This window comes from Columba livia, chromosome 26, assembly GCF_036013475.1.
Source record: "Columba livia isolate bColLiv1 breed racing homer chromosome 26, bColLiv1.pat.W.v2, whole genome shotgun sequence".
In the NCBI taxonomy this organism is placed as follows: Eukaryota; Metazoa; Chordata; class Aves; order Columbiformes; family Columbidae; genus Columba; species Columba livia.
Genome location: NC_088627.1, coordinates 4843327 through 4859663, shown reverse-complemented (window position 1 = coordinate 4859663; position 16337 = coordinate 4843327). Strand labels below are relative to the sequence as shown.

Sequence of the window (16337 nt, the reverse complement as noted above, 5' to 3'; positions counted from 1 at the left end):
CCCTCGTGGGGGGGTCCCAAAGGGCCATACGTGGTCATGTCCCCTCCCGAGGCCGTTTCTGGGTCAGGTTTTGCAACCAAGTGGAGGGGCCGGCTGTGCGCACCAGCATGGGGAGCAGCCCCCCTGCATCTGGAGGTGCAGAAGAGCCCCCCAGCCCCTGCCTGGGGAGGGAAGGGGGGTCCCTGGTGCATGTGCCAGGCATAGGGGCTGCGTCTCCCCGGTGCTGCCCCTGAACCCACTGCCTAGGTGTGTGTTTGCACCCCAGCAGTGGCCACATTTTGGGGTGCAAAGGGAGATGCTCCCTATAAGCCACTCTCCGCTGCTGCTGGCCCAGCTCTAAAATGTGGGAATTGCTCTAGGCGCCAGCATTCTAGCTTGAAATAGTACAGGAGAACACTTTGGTCACTACAGTAGTCCTGTATTATTTACTAGTTACCAAATTATCTTTTTATATGTGTTGTATTTTCACCTGCCTGCTGTGCTTTGAGGAATACGGCCTTCAAACGTGGGATTAGGAGATTAAATATTTCATGTAGATGAGGTTCTCAGGGACATGGGTTAGTGCCAGTGTTGGGTTAACGGTTGGACTCAATGAGCTTCAAACTCTTTTCCAACCGAAACGATCCTGTGATTCCAGGATTCTGCCCCGTTCTGGCCCCATCGCAATGTCTGACTGACCACGGGGGTGTTTTTTGTCACTCCTCACCCCCACCCTGATGCCATTGTGGGGTCCAGGATCTGGCCACTCTCCCTGCCGGGGTTTTGCAGCCGTTTGGCCCTGGGGTGCAGCCCGGCCCTGTGTGCCCCCCAGCTCCGGTTTCGGCGTGCCGGCAGCCGTGGCACGGGCGGGCAGGGCCTCCCGGACAGCCTGTCCCCGCTTGTTTACCGCTGCCGGTGGCATCCTGATGGCTCAGTCCCGTGTGACAGGTGCTGCTGCTTCCCCGGACACCCGACCCCGCGTCAAGATTTGGCTCCTCGTGACTGGGGAGCGACTTATAAATAGCGGGACGAGGGGCGAGGACGGCAGTCGAGAGCGGGTGAGCGAAGCGCACCGTCGTGCACATGGATTTCCAAGCCGGCATCCTGCGCGATGGCAGCCCCATGGAGAGCCTGGAGAAGCAGCTCATCTGCCCCATTTGCCTGGAGATGTTCAGCAAGCCGGTGGTGATCCTACCCTGCCAGCACAACCTCTGCCGCAAGTGTGCCAACGATGTCTTCCAGGTGAAAGGGGGTCCCTGTGCCCGTTTTCCCCCTCAGCTCGGGCTGGATGTCACCAGGATGGTCATAGTACTATGGGGATGCTCATGGTGCTGTGGGGATGCTCATGGTGCCATGGGGATGCTCGTGGTGCTTTTGGGATGCTCATGGACCTCAATAATCTGTATCTCCCCCACCTCCTAGGCTGCCAACCCGTACTGGCAGAGCCGGGGCAGTGTGATTTCGGGGGGCCGGTTCCGGTGCCCGTCGTGTCGTCACGAGGTGCTGCTGGACCGTCACGGGGTCTACGGGCTGCAGAGGAACCTGCTGGTGGAGAACATCATCGACATCTACAAGCAGGAGTGCTCCAGGTGAGCAGGGCTGATTGCTTGTGCCTTGACTTGGTGGGGACACGGGGACCTGGGGACACAGGCATGCCCACCTCCCTTGCGCCAGCACCCTCACTGAGGAGTTTGCAGCTGGAGAGAAATTGGGGGGATTTTCTGCTGGCTCAGTGGTCCCTGATCCAAATCTTCCTCCTTTCTCCCCAATCCAGAGCAGTTTGGGTCTCTGGGTGGCTTGGGGGACAGCAGGTCCCCAGAGGGGTGGTGGCAGCAGGGCAGGTCCTGTCCACCCCCGTGCTCTGCAGCTGGAGCGTTGGGTGGGAGATAAGGGGTGTGGGGGACAAATCCAGGCTGTGCTGGTGACAGCGGGACCTGCTGGCTGATAAGGGACAGACGGACAGTTTGTGGGTGGGGGGCCCACTCAGGAAAAGCGTGCAGCTGGGGGGGGGGGACAATGGGGTCACAGCTTCTCGAAACAGAGCGGTGGCCCCAGCCAAATTCCTTGAACTGCTGTAAATATTGTTTGAGAGCCATGGGGACGGGGACAATGGCACGTGGCAGGTGTCCACAGCCCTGGGGGGAATGTGAGGGGCCAGCATCAGGTTTGCTTCAGTGGGTCGGCTTGTCCCCATGTCCCCCGTGCCAGAGAGGGGATGATTCAGCTGGGACCCCTCCTGGGGGTTTCTGGGTGCGCTGGTCACACATTGGGTGACAATAAATCCCAGCAGTCCAAGGCTAAAATTAGGAGCTTGTGCAACATCCCTAGAGCGCAACCCTGGGCCCCCCCCCACCATTGCCAACTTCTGCCATGCCCAGCACCACACTGGTTTAAACTGGGGCTTACTGGTCTTGGGGCTTATGGAGGAACAGAGGTCAGTGGCTCCCAAAGGAACAAGCATGGGGTTGTACCAGGATCTGGCCCCTTTCCTGGAGACACAATTTTGGGGTGGCTGTGTGGCATCAGTGGGGGTGTCACTGCAGTGGGCATGATGCTGCAGTGGGGACATTATCACCGTGGGGATGATGCTCCAATGGGGATGTCATCACAGCAGGGGTGTCACTGCAATAGGGATGTCACCCTCATGGGGATGTCACCTCAATGGGGACGTCACCATGACGGGGACATCACCATGGCCGTGCCGCTCTCTCCAGCAGGCCACTGAAGAAGGGGGAGCACCCCATGTGCAAGGAGCACGAGGACGAGCGGATCAACATCTACTGCGTCACCTGCGAGGTCCCCACCTGCTCCATGTGCAAAGTCTTCGGTGCCCACAAGGACTGCGAGGTGGCCCCCCTGCAAACTGTCTTCCAGGGCCAGAAGGTGACGTGCGGGGGGACAGGGGGGCCATGGGGGGACATGGCCAGTCCCGGGGCGATGTGCTGAGCTGGGATGGCTACAAATAGCACTGGGATTTGCTCATGGGGTATTAATAGCCCCCGGGTGACTTCGCCCAGGAGACAGCCTATATTTAGAGTGGATGTGGCTCAGGGGGAGATGTGGGGGGAGCAGATGGGAGATGTCGCTGTCCCCGTTCCCGCTGGGGTTCGAGCTGTTTCTGTCCATCCACCCCTGCACAGACTGAGCTGAACAATTGCATCTCCATGCTGGTGGCGGGGAACGACCGCATCCAAACCATCATCTCCCAGCTGGAGGACTCGTGCCGGAGAACCGAGGTGAGGAATGGGTGAAAAGGAGCCCCCCAAAACCCGGGGATGAAACCTCAACTTTTGGGATGGATGGGAGGGAGCTGGGGAGCCCGAGGGACACCCCGGTGACATCCCTTGTCCCCGCAGGAGAACAGCGAGGCGGCCAAGCAGGAGCTGTGCGCTCGCTTTGACGCTTTGGCGGAGGTGCTGGAGGAGAAGAAGTCGGAGCTGCTGGAGCGCATCACCCGCGAGCAGGGCGACAAGACGGGCTTCATCCAGGGCCTCATCTGCCGCTACAAGGAGCAGCTGGAGAAGTCGAGTCGGCTGGTGGAGACGGCCATCCAGGCCATGGAGGAGACCGGGGGGGCTGCCTTCCTCATGGTGAGACCCCCAAATCCCCGCTGTGTGTGCCTGCATGGGGTGCTACCAACCTGGGGACATCCTGGCTGACACACGGTTCCACTCACCTCTGCTCTTCCTCCCCGCAGAACGCCAAGCAGCTCATTAACACGTAAGTGCCCAAATTGGGGAAAATTTGGCCATTCCCTATTGCTGCCACAGAGCTGGGCAGGATTTGGCCACGGGGTGCTCGGGTGAGCGTGGGGCTGCCCCGACCCCCCGCCTGGGCTTCCTATGGTCCCCCAGCCCGGTGAGGGGACAGGGGGGACATGGCCGTGCTCTCCCTGCCCAGGATCGTGGAGGCCTCCAAGGGCGGCCGGCTGGAGAAGATCGAGCAGGGCTACGAGAGCATGGACGCCTTCTCGGTCAGCCTGGACCACCTCACCGAGGCCATCCACGCCGTGGACTTCAGCCCCGGTAATTCAGCCCCCGATGCCCCTTCCCAACTCCCACCGACACGGTGCCACCCGTGCAAACCCGCCGTTTGCTGGTGTCCCCGTGGTGACGTTTGGCCGCCTGTTTGCAGCTGAGGAAGACGAGGAGTTCTTTGATGGGGAGGAAGAAGATGTGGAGGAGGATGCGGTGCCCGAGAGGACAGTGATGGGTAAGGGGTGGCACAGCTGATCACACCTCCCCAGGACACTCGAGCACTCATGGGGGAGCTCTGGGGACTTGGATCCCCTATAACCCCAAATCCTCTCCCCCCGGCAGGTCCCCAGTAGCCGCAGCCGTTGCCGGCGCAGGAGAAACGCCGCGGGCGCAGGATGTCCGGCGACGGGACTCGGGACGGGGGGGACACGCCATGGGGGCCGGTGGCCTCGCGAGCCGGCCCCTGCTCCAGCACAGGACACTTTTCTATACGGGTGCAAACAGGACAATTCCGCACGTTTTGTATCTTCCTTCTTTTGTATATAATTCTCACGGGTTTGAATTTTGTGTATTTTGTAAAGAAAACTGCTGTTTTGGGTGGTTTTTGTTCCCTCGCCTCTCATTTTCAGCTCTGGGATGCGGGTGGGTTTGCCGGGCCGGTGTCGTCCCCGGTGTCCCAGCTCAGGCTGGCAGAGGGACACCTCCTGCTCCAACACTTAATTATTGGTCTCATTAGCACCTCGGCAGCGCTGGCACCCCGTGCCTGGCCGCTCGCCCACAGATGTGACGGGTCAGCACCTGATGGGGTTTGTCTCGTGGCAATGAGGGGCCGGGGGCCGGTGGTCACCCCAGCTTGGGGGTGCTGGGGGGCGGGGGGTGTGAGGATGCTCTGGGCTGTGCTAGTCCCCAAAATGGGGACGGGCTCAGCATTGAGCTACCGGTTTGCTGTCAGCTGAGCTCACACGACTGCAAAAATACACCATGAATGCAAAATATACCGTGCATGCAAAAACAGAGCACAAATGCTTTTCTCCTGCAAAAACACAAGCCTGGCTCAGCGCCTGGCCAAGGGGAAACTGAGGCAGCGCCCACAGTGGAGCACTGGGCTGTGCTGTGACTGCAATTAGCCCCTGGGTAATTAGCACTGCTCCCCCGGGGTGATGAGCAGGAGTCACTGCTGGGGGGGGTCTGGCCTCAGGCTGATCCATCACATGGCTGGTGGGCAGCTGGATGTAAACTGGGGGTGCTGAGGGAGTGGGGTCATGGGTGCTTTTAGGGGGGACGGGGGGTGCTCCGTCCTCCCCCCACCTCTGGGGTTGCATCCACGCCCTGCTGCACGGTTCCTGGGGGTGCTCATGGGGGGTCCCAGAGCAAACCCCCCTCCCTCAGCACCCCCAGTGCCGGGTGAGCAGGGCAGCGGCCATGGGCGCTTTGCAGCCGGTCTGGCCCTCCCTCCCCGGCCAGGCTTTGCACACGAGTCCCCAGCGTCACACGGACCGAGGCCACCGGCTGCCACCGCCACCGGCCACGCACCAGGTCACCCGCACCGGGTCACTGTCCCGGCACCCGCCTCCCGGGAGGACGATGGCAGCCGGCGAGGAGAAACAGCATCTGCTGAGCGAGGGCACAGGCGGGTAAGGGGGTGCCCGGGGGGGCTGGGAACCTGGTGTCCCCTCTTCCCCATGGGGCTCCCAGGTGGGGCCCCCTGGAGGCATCTGTCTGGGGAAGGGGTTGGGGGTGTGTTCAGGGTCCAGCCTGCTCCCCAAAATCCTCCCAGCCCCACCGGCTCCAGCCCCCGACCACCCCCGTCCCCGGCAGGTCATACCTGGGGATTGCACAAAAGAACGGGCACAACTCAGTGCAGGGAGCGGCACCCGTGCTGGAGCTGGGGACACGGCGCAGCCAGCACTGCCACTCGCGGGGGGCGACGGGCACCCCCGGCCGGCAGCGGCGGGCGCGCAGGAAGCTCTACCTGGCTGCCGGCATCTGCCTCGTCTTCATGGTGGGAGAAGCTGTGGGTGAGTGGGGGGTGTGGGGATGGTCCCCATTAGGGCACCCAAAGGGGTGGCCCCCCGGGTGCGGGCCGGGTCCCCCTTTGCTTTCCACTGGGGTGCCCACCAGGGTGACCTGGCCCGTGCCTGGGTTGGGCTGGGGCCCCCCAATGCCACCCCGCTGTCCCTGCTGTCCCCTCCCACAGGCGGGTACCTGGCGCACAGCCTGGCCATCCTGACGGACGCCGCTCACCTCCTGACGGACTTTGCCAGCATCATGATCAGCCTCTTTGCGCTCTGGGTGTCCTCACGGCCCCCCACCAAAACCATGAACTTCGGCTGGCACCGGGCAGGTAAAGGGGTGACACCACCCCGGGGGCTGCTCTCAGGGAGCACTCGGAGCACCTCAGGGTGCCCTTCCCATGGGGACCGGGTGCCTCCAGGAGACCCGGGTGACACGGGGAGCCCCGGCAAAGCCCCAGCACGACAGGTGTGGGCAGTGGAGGGTGCAGGCACCACTGTCCCCATGCAGGGAGCAACCCCAGGGATGGGTGCTGGGCGCCCACCTCAAGCACCGGTGCTGCCAGGGAGGCCAGGAGGGTGTAATGCAGGGGCGGGGGGGCTCTCCGCAGAGATCCTGGGGGCCCTGCTCTCCGTGTTCTCCATCTGGGTGGTCACGGGCATCCTGGTCTACTTGGCGGCCCAGCGCTTGCTCTCGGCCAACTACGACATCGAGGGGCGTGTCATGCTCATCACCTCCGCCTGCGCCGTGGCCGTCAACATCGTGTACGTGCGGCCGGTTCCCCCTTCCCTGGGTGTCCCCCCACCTCGTGCGTGGTGGCCCTGGGACATCAGCACTGTCCTGCCCGCAGGATGGGGCTGGCTCTGCACCAGACGGGGCACGGGCACAGCCACGGCGTGGCCGGAGAGGAACCCAACACCAGCGTCCGCGCCGCCTTCATCCATGTCGTGGGGGACCTGCTGCAGAGCATCGGTGTCCTCATCGCGTCCTACATCATCTTCTTTAAGGTCTGAGTGGTTACTGGGGGCAAGTGCGATACTGTGGACATGGGGACTGTGGCTTCAGCCACGGGCAAGATGGAGGGGACCGTGTCTCCCTGCTGGTGCCGATGGGGATTTGGGGTGGGGTGACAGCACCGGAGGGACCTCATGCTCTCCCACCACCTCCAGCCCGAGTACAAGTTCGTGGATCCCATCTGCACCTTCCTCTTCTCGGTGCTGGTGCTGTGGACAACACTGACCATCTTCCGCGATGTCCTCCTCGTCCTCATGGAGGGTAGGGACACAGCGGGCAGGATGTCTGGGCCACAGGCCACCCATGGGTGCTGCCCCTGTCCCTCCAGCACCCTCAGCTCTTCCTCCCCAGGGACCCCCAAAGGGATGGACTTCAACGCCGTGCGGGAGACGCTGCTGGGGGTGCGGGGGGTCGAGGCCGTTCACAGCCTGCACATCTGGGCGCTGACGGCGGCACAGCCGCTGCTCTCGGTGCACATCGCCATCAGTGAGTATCGCTCCCTGGGGATGCAACTGGGCGGGGGGGTTTAGGGTTCACCTGCACCCCAACATCCCCCCGTCCCGCTTTACTCCCGGCAGACGCGGGTGCCAGCGCGCAGGAGGTGCTGGAGGAGGCCAGCGCCCGGCTGCAGGGCACGTTCAGCTTCCACAGCACCACCATCCAGGTGGAGAGCTACTCCGAGGAGATGCGGGACTGCCGGGAGTGCCAGCCCCCCCGCGACTGAGCCCCCTGGCACCCCCCCCACATCCTGCCCTGGCAACTTTTTATACGTGGAAAATAAAGAGGAGAAAAGGGCTGGTTGCATGCATGGGGGTGTTGGGTCTGGCAGCGCTGGGGCGTTATCTCGTGTGTCTGCTGGGAGCGAAGGCATCAAGGACAGACCCACGGCCGCAGAGAGTGGCTGCTGGAGGCCAGCAGTGACCTGAATATTCCCTGTTTCTGTTCAGCTGGGGACAAAACAGCTGAAATGACCCTTTTCCCCACTTTGGGGAGCGCTGGGAGGCAAGAGGCTGCAGGGGACCCGTCCCAGCTGGGGGGAGGAGGACACGCTCGCTCAGCTCGCCTCTTATCAATTCCTCTGTTTGCCCTTGGGAAGCCAAAGGACTCACCCTCCCCGCCGCGCTGGGGCCGGGGGGGCTGTGTGTGTGGCCGGGTGCCACACAGGCTGTTCCCAGGGTGCTCAATGACGGCAGAAGCACCAGTGCCCCAAACTGGTGCTCCCCACAGCCACCAGCCAAACTCTGCCTCTCCACCCACCTTTATTGCACCAGTAAAACCCAATAACGAGTAAAACCCCGTCAGCAGCGCCTGCCCACCCCGGGAGGGCTCCGTGCACCAGGAACGGGGGACCAGCCCCAACCCCCTCCCCGCAGTCCTCAGGGTCTCTCCAAGCGCGGGTATTTCTTGCGCAGGACAGAGACCTGGTCCTTGTAGAGGACGGGGTCGAGGCGCAGCTGGGAGGACACGAGGGGCATGTAGCCGAACCAGTCCGCCAACTGGTTGAGACAGTCCTGTCGCTGGGAGAAACGCCGGCCACCGGCCGTGCCCTTGACCTTGGCAGGAGGGGAGTGTTGGGGTGATGGGCTCTGCTCCCCGGCCGGGGGGGTCTCTGCACTCCCCTCCTTGCACCCTACCTGCTGGGGCACATTCTCCTTGTGCTGCTTCCTCTGGGTGACCTTGATGGGCGGCAGCTTGGTGACAGCGGCCACCAGGACATTCATCAGGATGTCCTCGCAGGTGGCCAGGCTGTCCACCAGCTCCCGCAGCCCCGCTGGCAGGTACCCAGTGAAGAGGCTGTGATAATACCTGGGGAGGGAGTGGGATGGAGATACAGGATGCGGCTGAGACCCCCGCCCCGGTCACCCCTCCCCGGGCGGTACCTGTGGTAGAAGGCGGCGGCGGTGAGGACGATGGAGAGCTCGTTGGTCCATTTAGACGTGTAGCCCCAGCGCCTCTGCTCGGGGTCCCAGAAGTGGCTCCGTGCGGGGAAGCCCACGATGCGCTCAGGGAAGCTGCGCCACACCACGAAGGCAAAGTCCACCTGGTACAGGGTGGGGGACAGTGTCACCAGGCTGTGGGAACCTGTGAGAGGGGGGACACCATCGCCCCTGGGCACAGGGGACATAGAACCGCAGAATCATAGAACCATGTTGGCTAGAAAAGCCCCTCAGGATCGAGTCCACCTGTTCCCCCACCCCTGGAACTACCCCATGTCCTGAGAACCTCATGTCCGTCTGTCCAACCCTCCAGGGATGGTGACTCCAGCACTGCCCTGGGCAGCCTGTTCCAATGCCCCACAGCCCTTTGGGGAAGAAATTGTTCCTAAATCCAACCTCAGCCTCCCCTTGCCCAGCTCCATGTGCTGGGGACTGCGGTGCCCACGGCCTCACCTCGCTGGTGGAAAGGCTGGTGTGCTCATCCAGGCTCAGCACAGCGTCTGTCCGGATGGCTGCGTAGGGGAAGAAGCGGTCGCTGAGCTACGGTGGGGAGAAAGACAGGTTGGGATGTGCTATGGGGTGGGTGTCCCAGCTCCCTGCCCATGTCCTGGATCCGTGTCCTGCATCCCAGCTCCTCTCACCTTCCCCTGGCCCTGGATGATGCTCAGAGGCACCGAGGTCTGGGGCCATTTCCCACTCGGCGGCGGCGGCTTCTCACAGCTCCACAGCACCAGGATCTGCAGGGCAAGGACCAGCGTGTCCTGGGGTGTTCAGCCGGGGTTCACAGGGTGGTCAAAGCTCAGCCCCCCCAGCATTGCAGCAGGACCTGCTCCAGCCCAGCTCACCCCAAAAACATCTCACACCAGTCTGGATCACGATACACCCAACGGTGGTCCCCAGAGGGCTGGGGAGACAGCTCTGCCCGCCCGAGGGTGACACCATCAGCCACTCCATCCCACCCTCACCCTTCCCAGCACCCGGGATCCTGCCCCATCCCTCCTGCTGCCTCCTGGGAGATGCACCGAGCAGCGCAGGGCTCAGCTCCCCCGACCTGGGCACAGAACTGGGATCCCGAGACGGCCTGGATGAGCCTGAGGAGCGGCTGGGAGAGGGAACCGGACAGCGAGACGACCCGGATGAAAGCTGTGAACTTCTCGGAGGGGCTGGAGCCTGATGAGAAGCAGAGGAGAGGAAGGTGTTGTGGTGTGCAGCGGGCTTGCCGTGCTCAGCTGGGCGGGCAGGGTCCTACCGCGCTGCAGGTAGTAGAAGGGAAAGTCCCCGAGGTGGGTGGAGAACTCAGGCAGTGCCAGGAGCCCCCCGGGCAGCACGTTCCAGAGGAACCGGGAGCGGGAGCGGTGTGGGAGCAGCCGGTCCTTGATGATCTGCCAGAGAGATGCTCTCAGCACCCTGGTTGTGACCCGGGAGCCGGGGACAGGGCTCAGGGGGGCTCACCTCCAGCGTGGTGTGCACGATCTTGTCGACGGAGGAGAAGTAGGCGTCCCACAGGAACTGGGTTTGCTGCTGGAAAGCCAGCACCTGCTCCGGGTGGATGCAGCGGACGACAGAGGGGATCTGCAGTGGCGGGGAGCGAGAAGGTTTCTCACCTTGTCACCTTGTCCTGACACCCCAGCAAGGCTGCTGTGCCACCTCTATGCCATCCTGAGGGACACCCCATGGCCAAGGGTGCTGTGTCACCACCCGCTGTGGCTCTGCCTCCTGTCCCTGGAGCAGGATTTGGCCCAGGAACTCTGAGGGCTTTGGGTTTAAGAGATGCTCAACACCTCCTGAGCTGAATGATCATAGAACCATTTTGGTTGGAAAGACCCTTAAGATCATCGAGTCCAACCATAACCCACCCCTGTCCCTGCCCCATGTCCTGAGAACCTCATCTCCGTCTGTCCAACCCTCCAGGGCTGGTGACTCCAGCACTGCCCTGGGCAGCCTGTTCCAATGCCCCACAGCCCTTTGGGGGAGAAATTGTTCCCAGATCCAACCTCAACCTCCCCTGGCGCAACTTGAGGCCGTTTCCTCTCGTCCTATCACTTGCTGTGATGCTCCAGAGCTGCAGCTGGGATGGGACCCTCACTCCCCTGTATCCCCCCACGGGAGGGCTGCTGGTGTGGGGCAGGATTTGGCTGCGGTACCTGCAGCAGCAGCTTCTCACTGCCCACGACGACGGCTTTGCCCCAGTCGATGGCCTCGGCGAAGGGCAGCTCCCAGCCATCGCTCAGCAGCACCGGGATGCAGGCAGCCTGCACGGGACACACACAGGCTGGGACAGAGCCCCCAGACCCCGGGGTGGGGGTGTCCCCCGTGCCCCCCACCTGCCCTGTACCTGCAGAGCCTCCAGGAATCGGAAGGAGCCCAAGCGCCGGCCCCGGGGCACGATGCAGAAGGTGGAATTGTGCAGCAGCTCCTGGTAGTCAAACCTGTGATAGGAGAGGGGGTGGGGGGTCAGGTACAGCCCCCACCAAGCTGTGAGCACTCCAGAACCCAGCAAGGCTGAGCATCCCTCCTGGGGGGCACAGGACCAGCCCCGGGCAGCATTAGGGGCTGATTTTGGCCCCGAATAGCCCTGTCTCTGTGGAGCAGAGATGCCCTGGCTGGCAGAGGGATGTGCCTGAGCATCGCTTAAAGGGGGGGGTCAGGATAGGACCTCAGTGCCCTTTGAAGGCATCACCCATCTCCCTCCACCCCCATGCCATGAAACCCATGCAAACCCTGTGCCCGAAACTGCGGCGACTCCTCTGCCGTGCCCAGACTTGCCGGGCAGGACCAGCCCTGCCTGTCCTGGCAGTGTTTCGGGGGGGCAGAGGGCTGGTTGCCCGCAGGGGTGCAGGCAGCGTGCCCCCCCCAAGCCGGGCTCACACCGTGGGGCTATGAAAGCCCCTTCTGTGCGGCCGGTGGGGAGCGGCGTGTCCGCTGCCGGGGCCCTGCGACCGCGCTGGAATATCCAATATTGACATTAGGTCAGGACAGACCCTGACTGTTCCTGCCGGGGGGGAGGGACGGGGCAGCGGGTCCTGGATGGGATGGGGGGACGCGCATGGTCTGATCAGGCTGGCCATGAGACCAAAGAGCTGCTTGCAATGGTCCCCAGGGGGAAGGGTGTCCCCACAGTGGGGACGTGGGGCTGGTGCCACCCTGGGGGTTGAGGACGTGTCCCCTCCATGGGTGCCGGAGCATCCTGGCGCACTGGGATGTAGGAAGTTGGCCCCAGTGCTGAGGCACGAAGTTTTACCATCAAACCCACCTCCGGATGAACCACCCCAGGGTCTCTGATGGATGCCAAAAATCTCATTAGTGGCCCCAGCCTCATTAACACCCCAAGCAACCTGTTGGAGGGGCAAGTGCGGCTCGGACAGTCCCCTCCATGAAACTGCAGAGCAACAGCCACATCCCTAGGGCCAGACGCTGTCCTCAGGGCAGCCCTGCTGCCACCCACTCCTTGGGGACCCCAAAACCCAGCCATGACCCCCAGCACCTCCGCGGGGCCATTCCCAGTGCTGGGGCTGGGTGGGCAGTGGGACGCGTCCCGGGGGCACTGCTGCGGTGGGCAGCGTCCCACGATGGGGAGCCTGGCGCCGGCCGGGCTGCGGGGCCAAAACCTCCTGATGGAAATATTTGGCTCCTGACGCGTTGCGGTTTCCGGGTAATCACGCCGTCAGGGCTTCCTTGTTTTGTGAGGAGCCGGGATGGGCGCCCGCTGCACTCCCCGCGCCCGGCCCCTCCGCGGCTCTGCCGGGCACGGTGCCACCGGGGACCCGGCGGCTCCAGAGAGCCCTTCCCAACCCGCATGGGCCGCTTTGAACCCAGGGCCGGCAGCCCAGCAGCGCTGGGACAATCCGCCCTTTATCCCGGCACAGAAACGGTTTGTTCTCAGCAGCCCTCCCCAGGTGCGAGGAAGGTGACGGAGCCCCCGTGGTCGCTCTGCCACCGTCCCAGCTGCGGGTTTGGGGACATCTCCCAGGGCAGGTCAGGCGCGGTGGAGACACCGATGGCTTTTTGCCCAAGTGTCTCATGGGGACAAGCAGGACGGCGGAGGCTTGGGGTCACGCGCAAGCTGTCCTGTGCCACTTGTCCCCTGTCGATCTGCTGCCTAAAGCCGTCCCGGGCGAGGTGTAAATCCCCCTGTACTTGCAAACAGCATTACGGGATTACCTGGGCTGTGCGGGGGGGAAATTTCCCGTCCCACCGCCCCCCAGCACAGCAGGGCTGACCTTGGGCCCCACATCCTGCCAGCCTGCAGTGTCTCGCACCATCCTGCGATTCTCTGTCCCCAAAAAGGGGGACACTGACCCTGCTGGGCTGCTGGAACCCACCAGACAGGGCCACACGGTGCCTCAGCTGCCCCAAAACCCTGGTTAACCCCGGTGCCCGCAGCACCCGGCTCCGCTTTTACCTCCCAGAACCTCCTAAGATGCTTTGAGGATGATGCCGAACGCGGCCTCTCCCCATCTGCTCTCCGGGTGGCTGTGGAATGTCCCCAGAACAGGGACCTGCCTGTCACCAGCAGGACGGGGACATGAGGAGCTGTTGTGGGTCCCCGCAGCACGGAGCCCCCCGACCCACAGAGCTTTGTCCCCACAATTTTTCCACCAAGGTCCATCACATCCCGTTTGTGATGGGGGACTCAGAGGGACCCCCCGCTCCAACAATGTGGGTGAGCTCAGAGCTGTCCACGCTGAGATACCCAAGAACCTGCCAATTTTGTGGGATTTTTAGCGGAGCCAGTGAGGGGGGGACGTTTTGGGCTCATCTCCAAGATCAACGTTAATGTTAGGGGAGGGCAGGAGGGGGAGAAGAAAAGCATCATTCATCAACGTTAGGAAAAAGGGAAATCGCATTAGAGGTGGCCGCGGTGATTGCAGATAAGAGCCGATCTCGCCAGATTATTCCAACTTTAATACAGAAGAGGAAAGCCCTGAACAACCAGCGCCTCGCTCCCTGATATGGAAATGAAACCCCCATCTATTTCAAGAGAGCCCAAAACTTTCCTCTCCCCCACATCTGGAGGTCCAGCCACTGCAGACGGGCACAGCTGCACCCGCAGAGGGACAGAACGTTTGTGGGGTGTCCCCCGCCACCAGATCCCCTTTCCCACCCCATCTCCCACTCACTTTTCGTAGTTGACATTGTCCTTGTCGCAGCGCGTGTCCTTGTGCTTCTCCCAGTCCTTGCCGTGCTTGCAGGTGGTGAGCGAGACGATGTCCTTCCCGTTGTGGATGTGGTGCAGCGCGTTCCTGGTGCCGGAGCCGATGCCGGTCAGGTATCGCTTCCCTTTGAATACCAATAAATACTTCTTTTTTGGGGGGACCGAGTCCTGATACAACCAGCCCCTCTCCCCGCCACGCTGCGGGTGGTCCTTGGAGAAGAGAGGGATGGAGATGTCAAAGCCTGGCCTGAAGTTCTGGGTGTAGAAGCTGGCTTTGGCCAGGATGGCTTGGCCGATGTCAAAGCCCAGGTCCTCGGTGTAATTGGGCCAAGTGCCCGAGTACAGGTTGAAGATGAGATGGTTACGGCCACCGTTCCAAAGTGGGAAGGCGCGGATTTTCTCGTCAACATTCCGGACATATTGACTGGAGAGATGGTCGCGGTCCAGCGTGTCGATGCTGAGGATGAAGAGGCAGGCTTCCTCGGGGTTCGGCGTGTAGTAGCGCGAGCGCTCGATGGACGTGAGGATTTTGCTGTAACTCTCCGAGAGGGGCTGGTCCCTCTCCCGGGGGTAGGTGAAGACTTTGAAGCCGTGCTTCTCGCACCTGGAGAAGTCGAAGCAGGTTTCCATCCGGCATCTGCTGTCCTTGTAGACATTCAGCCATGCCGCCCGCCGCTCCTGGGGTGATGGCAGCGAGGGGTCCCCATCACTCTGGAGCTCCTCGGGGTTTGCAAAGCTTTTGAGGAGGGATTGATCCGTCCAGTGGGGCCAGTTCCCCCGGGCTTCAGCTTTCCTCCCGGAAAAGAAAGCGAAACGGTGCAGCTGGTCTCCGAAGAAGAAGAAAAGCAGGAGCCAAGAGGCAAGGAAAGCCAGGAAAATGTATTTCTTCCTGGTCTGCATAGGTTCACGTGCAGCCTTGGCTCCTCATCGGGTTTGGATGGGTGCTGGAGTCCAGTCAAAAAGCCAATGTCCCAAACCCCACGGGTGGCTCCTGGTCCCCAGGTATTGTCTCGTGGCCCTTGCAGCCCGTGGGAGCGCAGATGAACCCCACAGTTCCCCTGCCGCCCCTTCCGACCAGGGCTGCTCTGGCTTTTTGGGGCCGTCTCTCTCTGCAGAGTTCGGTGCGGCACCGTCCCGCTCCCTTCCCTCGGCTCAGCCTTCACTCCGCTGGGCCCCCGTGCCGTGACAATGACATTTCCATCGCCGCTTGGCCCAGTTTCAAATCCCTGGAGAAGGGGAGAGGTCGCGCCGTCGCCGTCCTGCCGCCGCCAACCGTGTCACCGCAAGCGGCTCCCGTGTCCCTGCGGTGGGACCCTCCTTCCCAGACCCCTCCTGGGAATTAAACCTCCTTCCCCGCCCCCACGCCCGCTCCCCCCGTTACCTTTGGGGACACGTAGCCCCGGGTGGGTCTCGGGTCGCTGTGCCCCGAAGTCTCGGTCCGCGGGTCCCCGCGGCTCCGGGCTGCATCCCCTGCGGGGAAGGCGGCGGAGCAGCCGCCCCGCCGAGCAGCGCCGGTGCCGGGGGTGCCCCCGGCGGGGTGCGTTTGGCTGGGGGAGCTGGAGATGTGTCCTCCCTTGTCACCTTGTCCGTCTGTCCCTGCGTCGGGCTGTCCCCGTGTCGCCCTCGGCTGCCTGCACCCCTCGTGGCTGCCCGTCCTGCTTCCCCCGTGTCAGACTGGCTGTCCCTCCCGAGGCTGTCTGTCTGTCTGTCTGTCTGTCCCCCTTGGGCTGTCCCCCTGCGTCTGTCCCCCGGCTGGCTGTCCCCCGTCCCCTTGCCTGCCCGTCTCTTCCCCGGTCAGTGCGCGGCCCCGCTGCCCGCCGGGTCCGCGTGGTCCATCACCCGCCGTGGTCCATCACCCCCCGTGGTCCATCACTCCCGCTCCGTGTCCCGTGTCCCCCCGCTCCGTGTCCCCCCCGCTCCGTGTCCCCCAGTCCGCATCTGTCACACCGCGTCCTGTTCCCACCGTCACAACATTCGCCCTTGTCCCCGCCCCCCGCCTCCGATTGGCCATCCGCACCTCCGCGGGCGTGGCCAGAGGCCGCGCCCCTCTGAGCCCCACCCTGCGGCCCCTTCCCATTGGCGGAGGGCCGCCACCCGGAGCGCGCCCACGTGGGACAGGGCTTTCCCGCGCGCCCGCAGGGTCCCTGCGCCGCCCGCCCTCTGCGGGACCCCACGCGTGGACTGTCCCACGTCCCGTGTCCCACCCACAAAACCAGGACCTCAGGGGTTCACCTGCAGGATACCCCACACCATTTCCAGCCA

The 16337-nt window shown here is 63.2% G+C and overlaps 3 protein-coding genes across 6 annotated transcripts; 2 read left to right on the top strand and 1 right to left on the bottom strand.

Moving 5' to 3' along the window:
* The first annotated feature begins 1027 nt into the window (after positions 1–1027).
* TRIM63 (tripartite motif containing 63) lies at positions 1028–4557 on the top strand. 2 transcript variants are annotated; one of them, XM_065041885.1, is made up of 9 exons: positions 1028–1221; positions 1402–1568; positions 2697–2862; positions 3120–3215; positions 3336–3569; positions 3677–3699; positions 3880–4004; positions 4114–4191; positions 4299–4557. In XM_065041885.1, the coding sequence occupies exons 1-9, from the start codon at positions 1063–1065 to the stop codon at positions 4307–4309; spliced, it is 1059 nt and encodes a 352-aa protein (XP_064897957.1). In that variant the 5' UTR covers positions 1028–1062; the 3' UTR covers positions 4310–4557. The 2 variants fall into 2 exon arrangements, with proteins under 2 accessions (XP_064897957.1, XP_064897956.1); XM_065041884.1 differs by having other exon boundaries at positions 1029–1221; positions 2694–2862.
* An 874-nt stretch (positions 4558–5431) lies between these two features.
* On the top strand, positions 5432–7784 carry SLC30A2 (solute carrier family 30 member 2). Its single transcript, XM_065041882.1, has 8 exons — positions 5432–5590; positions 5775–5974; positions 6154–6300; positions 6580–6733; positions 6820–6976; positions 7139–7244; positions 7335–7469; positions 7562–7784. Exons 1-8 carry the CDS (start codon positions 5541–5543, stop codon positions 7705–7707), a joined length of 1095 nt encoding a protein of 364 aa, XP_064897954.1. The 5' UTR covers positions 5432–5540; the 3' UTR covers positions 7708–7784.
* Positions 7785–8225: 441 nt separating this feature from the next.
* Positions 8226–16005, bottom strand: EXTL1 (exostosin like glycosyltransferase 1). Of its 3 annotated transcripts, XM_065041824.1 has the most exons (12): positions 15457–16005; positions 14041–15301; positions 11256–11349; positions 11065–11172; positions 10373–10492; positions 10170–10302; positions 9972–10090; positions 9562–9657; positions 9374–9460; positions 8864–9024; positions 8618–8789; positions 8226–8536 (listed from the first exon to the last, which is right to left on the bottom strand). In XM_065041824.1, exons 2-12 carry the CDS (start codon positions 14973–14975, stop codon positions 8360–8362), a joined length of 2202 nt encoding a protein of 733 aa, XP_064897896.1. In that variant the 5' UTR covers positions 14976–15301; positions 15457–16005; the 3' UTR covers positions 8226–8359. The 3 variants fall into 3 exon arrangements, with proteins under 3 accessions (XP_064897896.1, XP_064897894.1, XP_064897895.1); XM_065041822.1 differs by having other exon boundaries at positions 8226–8789; XM_065041823.1 differs by lacking the exon at positions 15457–16005 and having other exon boundaries at positions 8226–8789; positions 14041–15334.
* Positions 16006–16337: the final 332 nt, after the last annotated feature.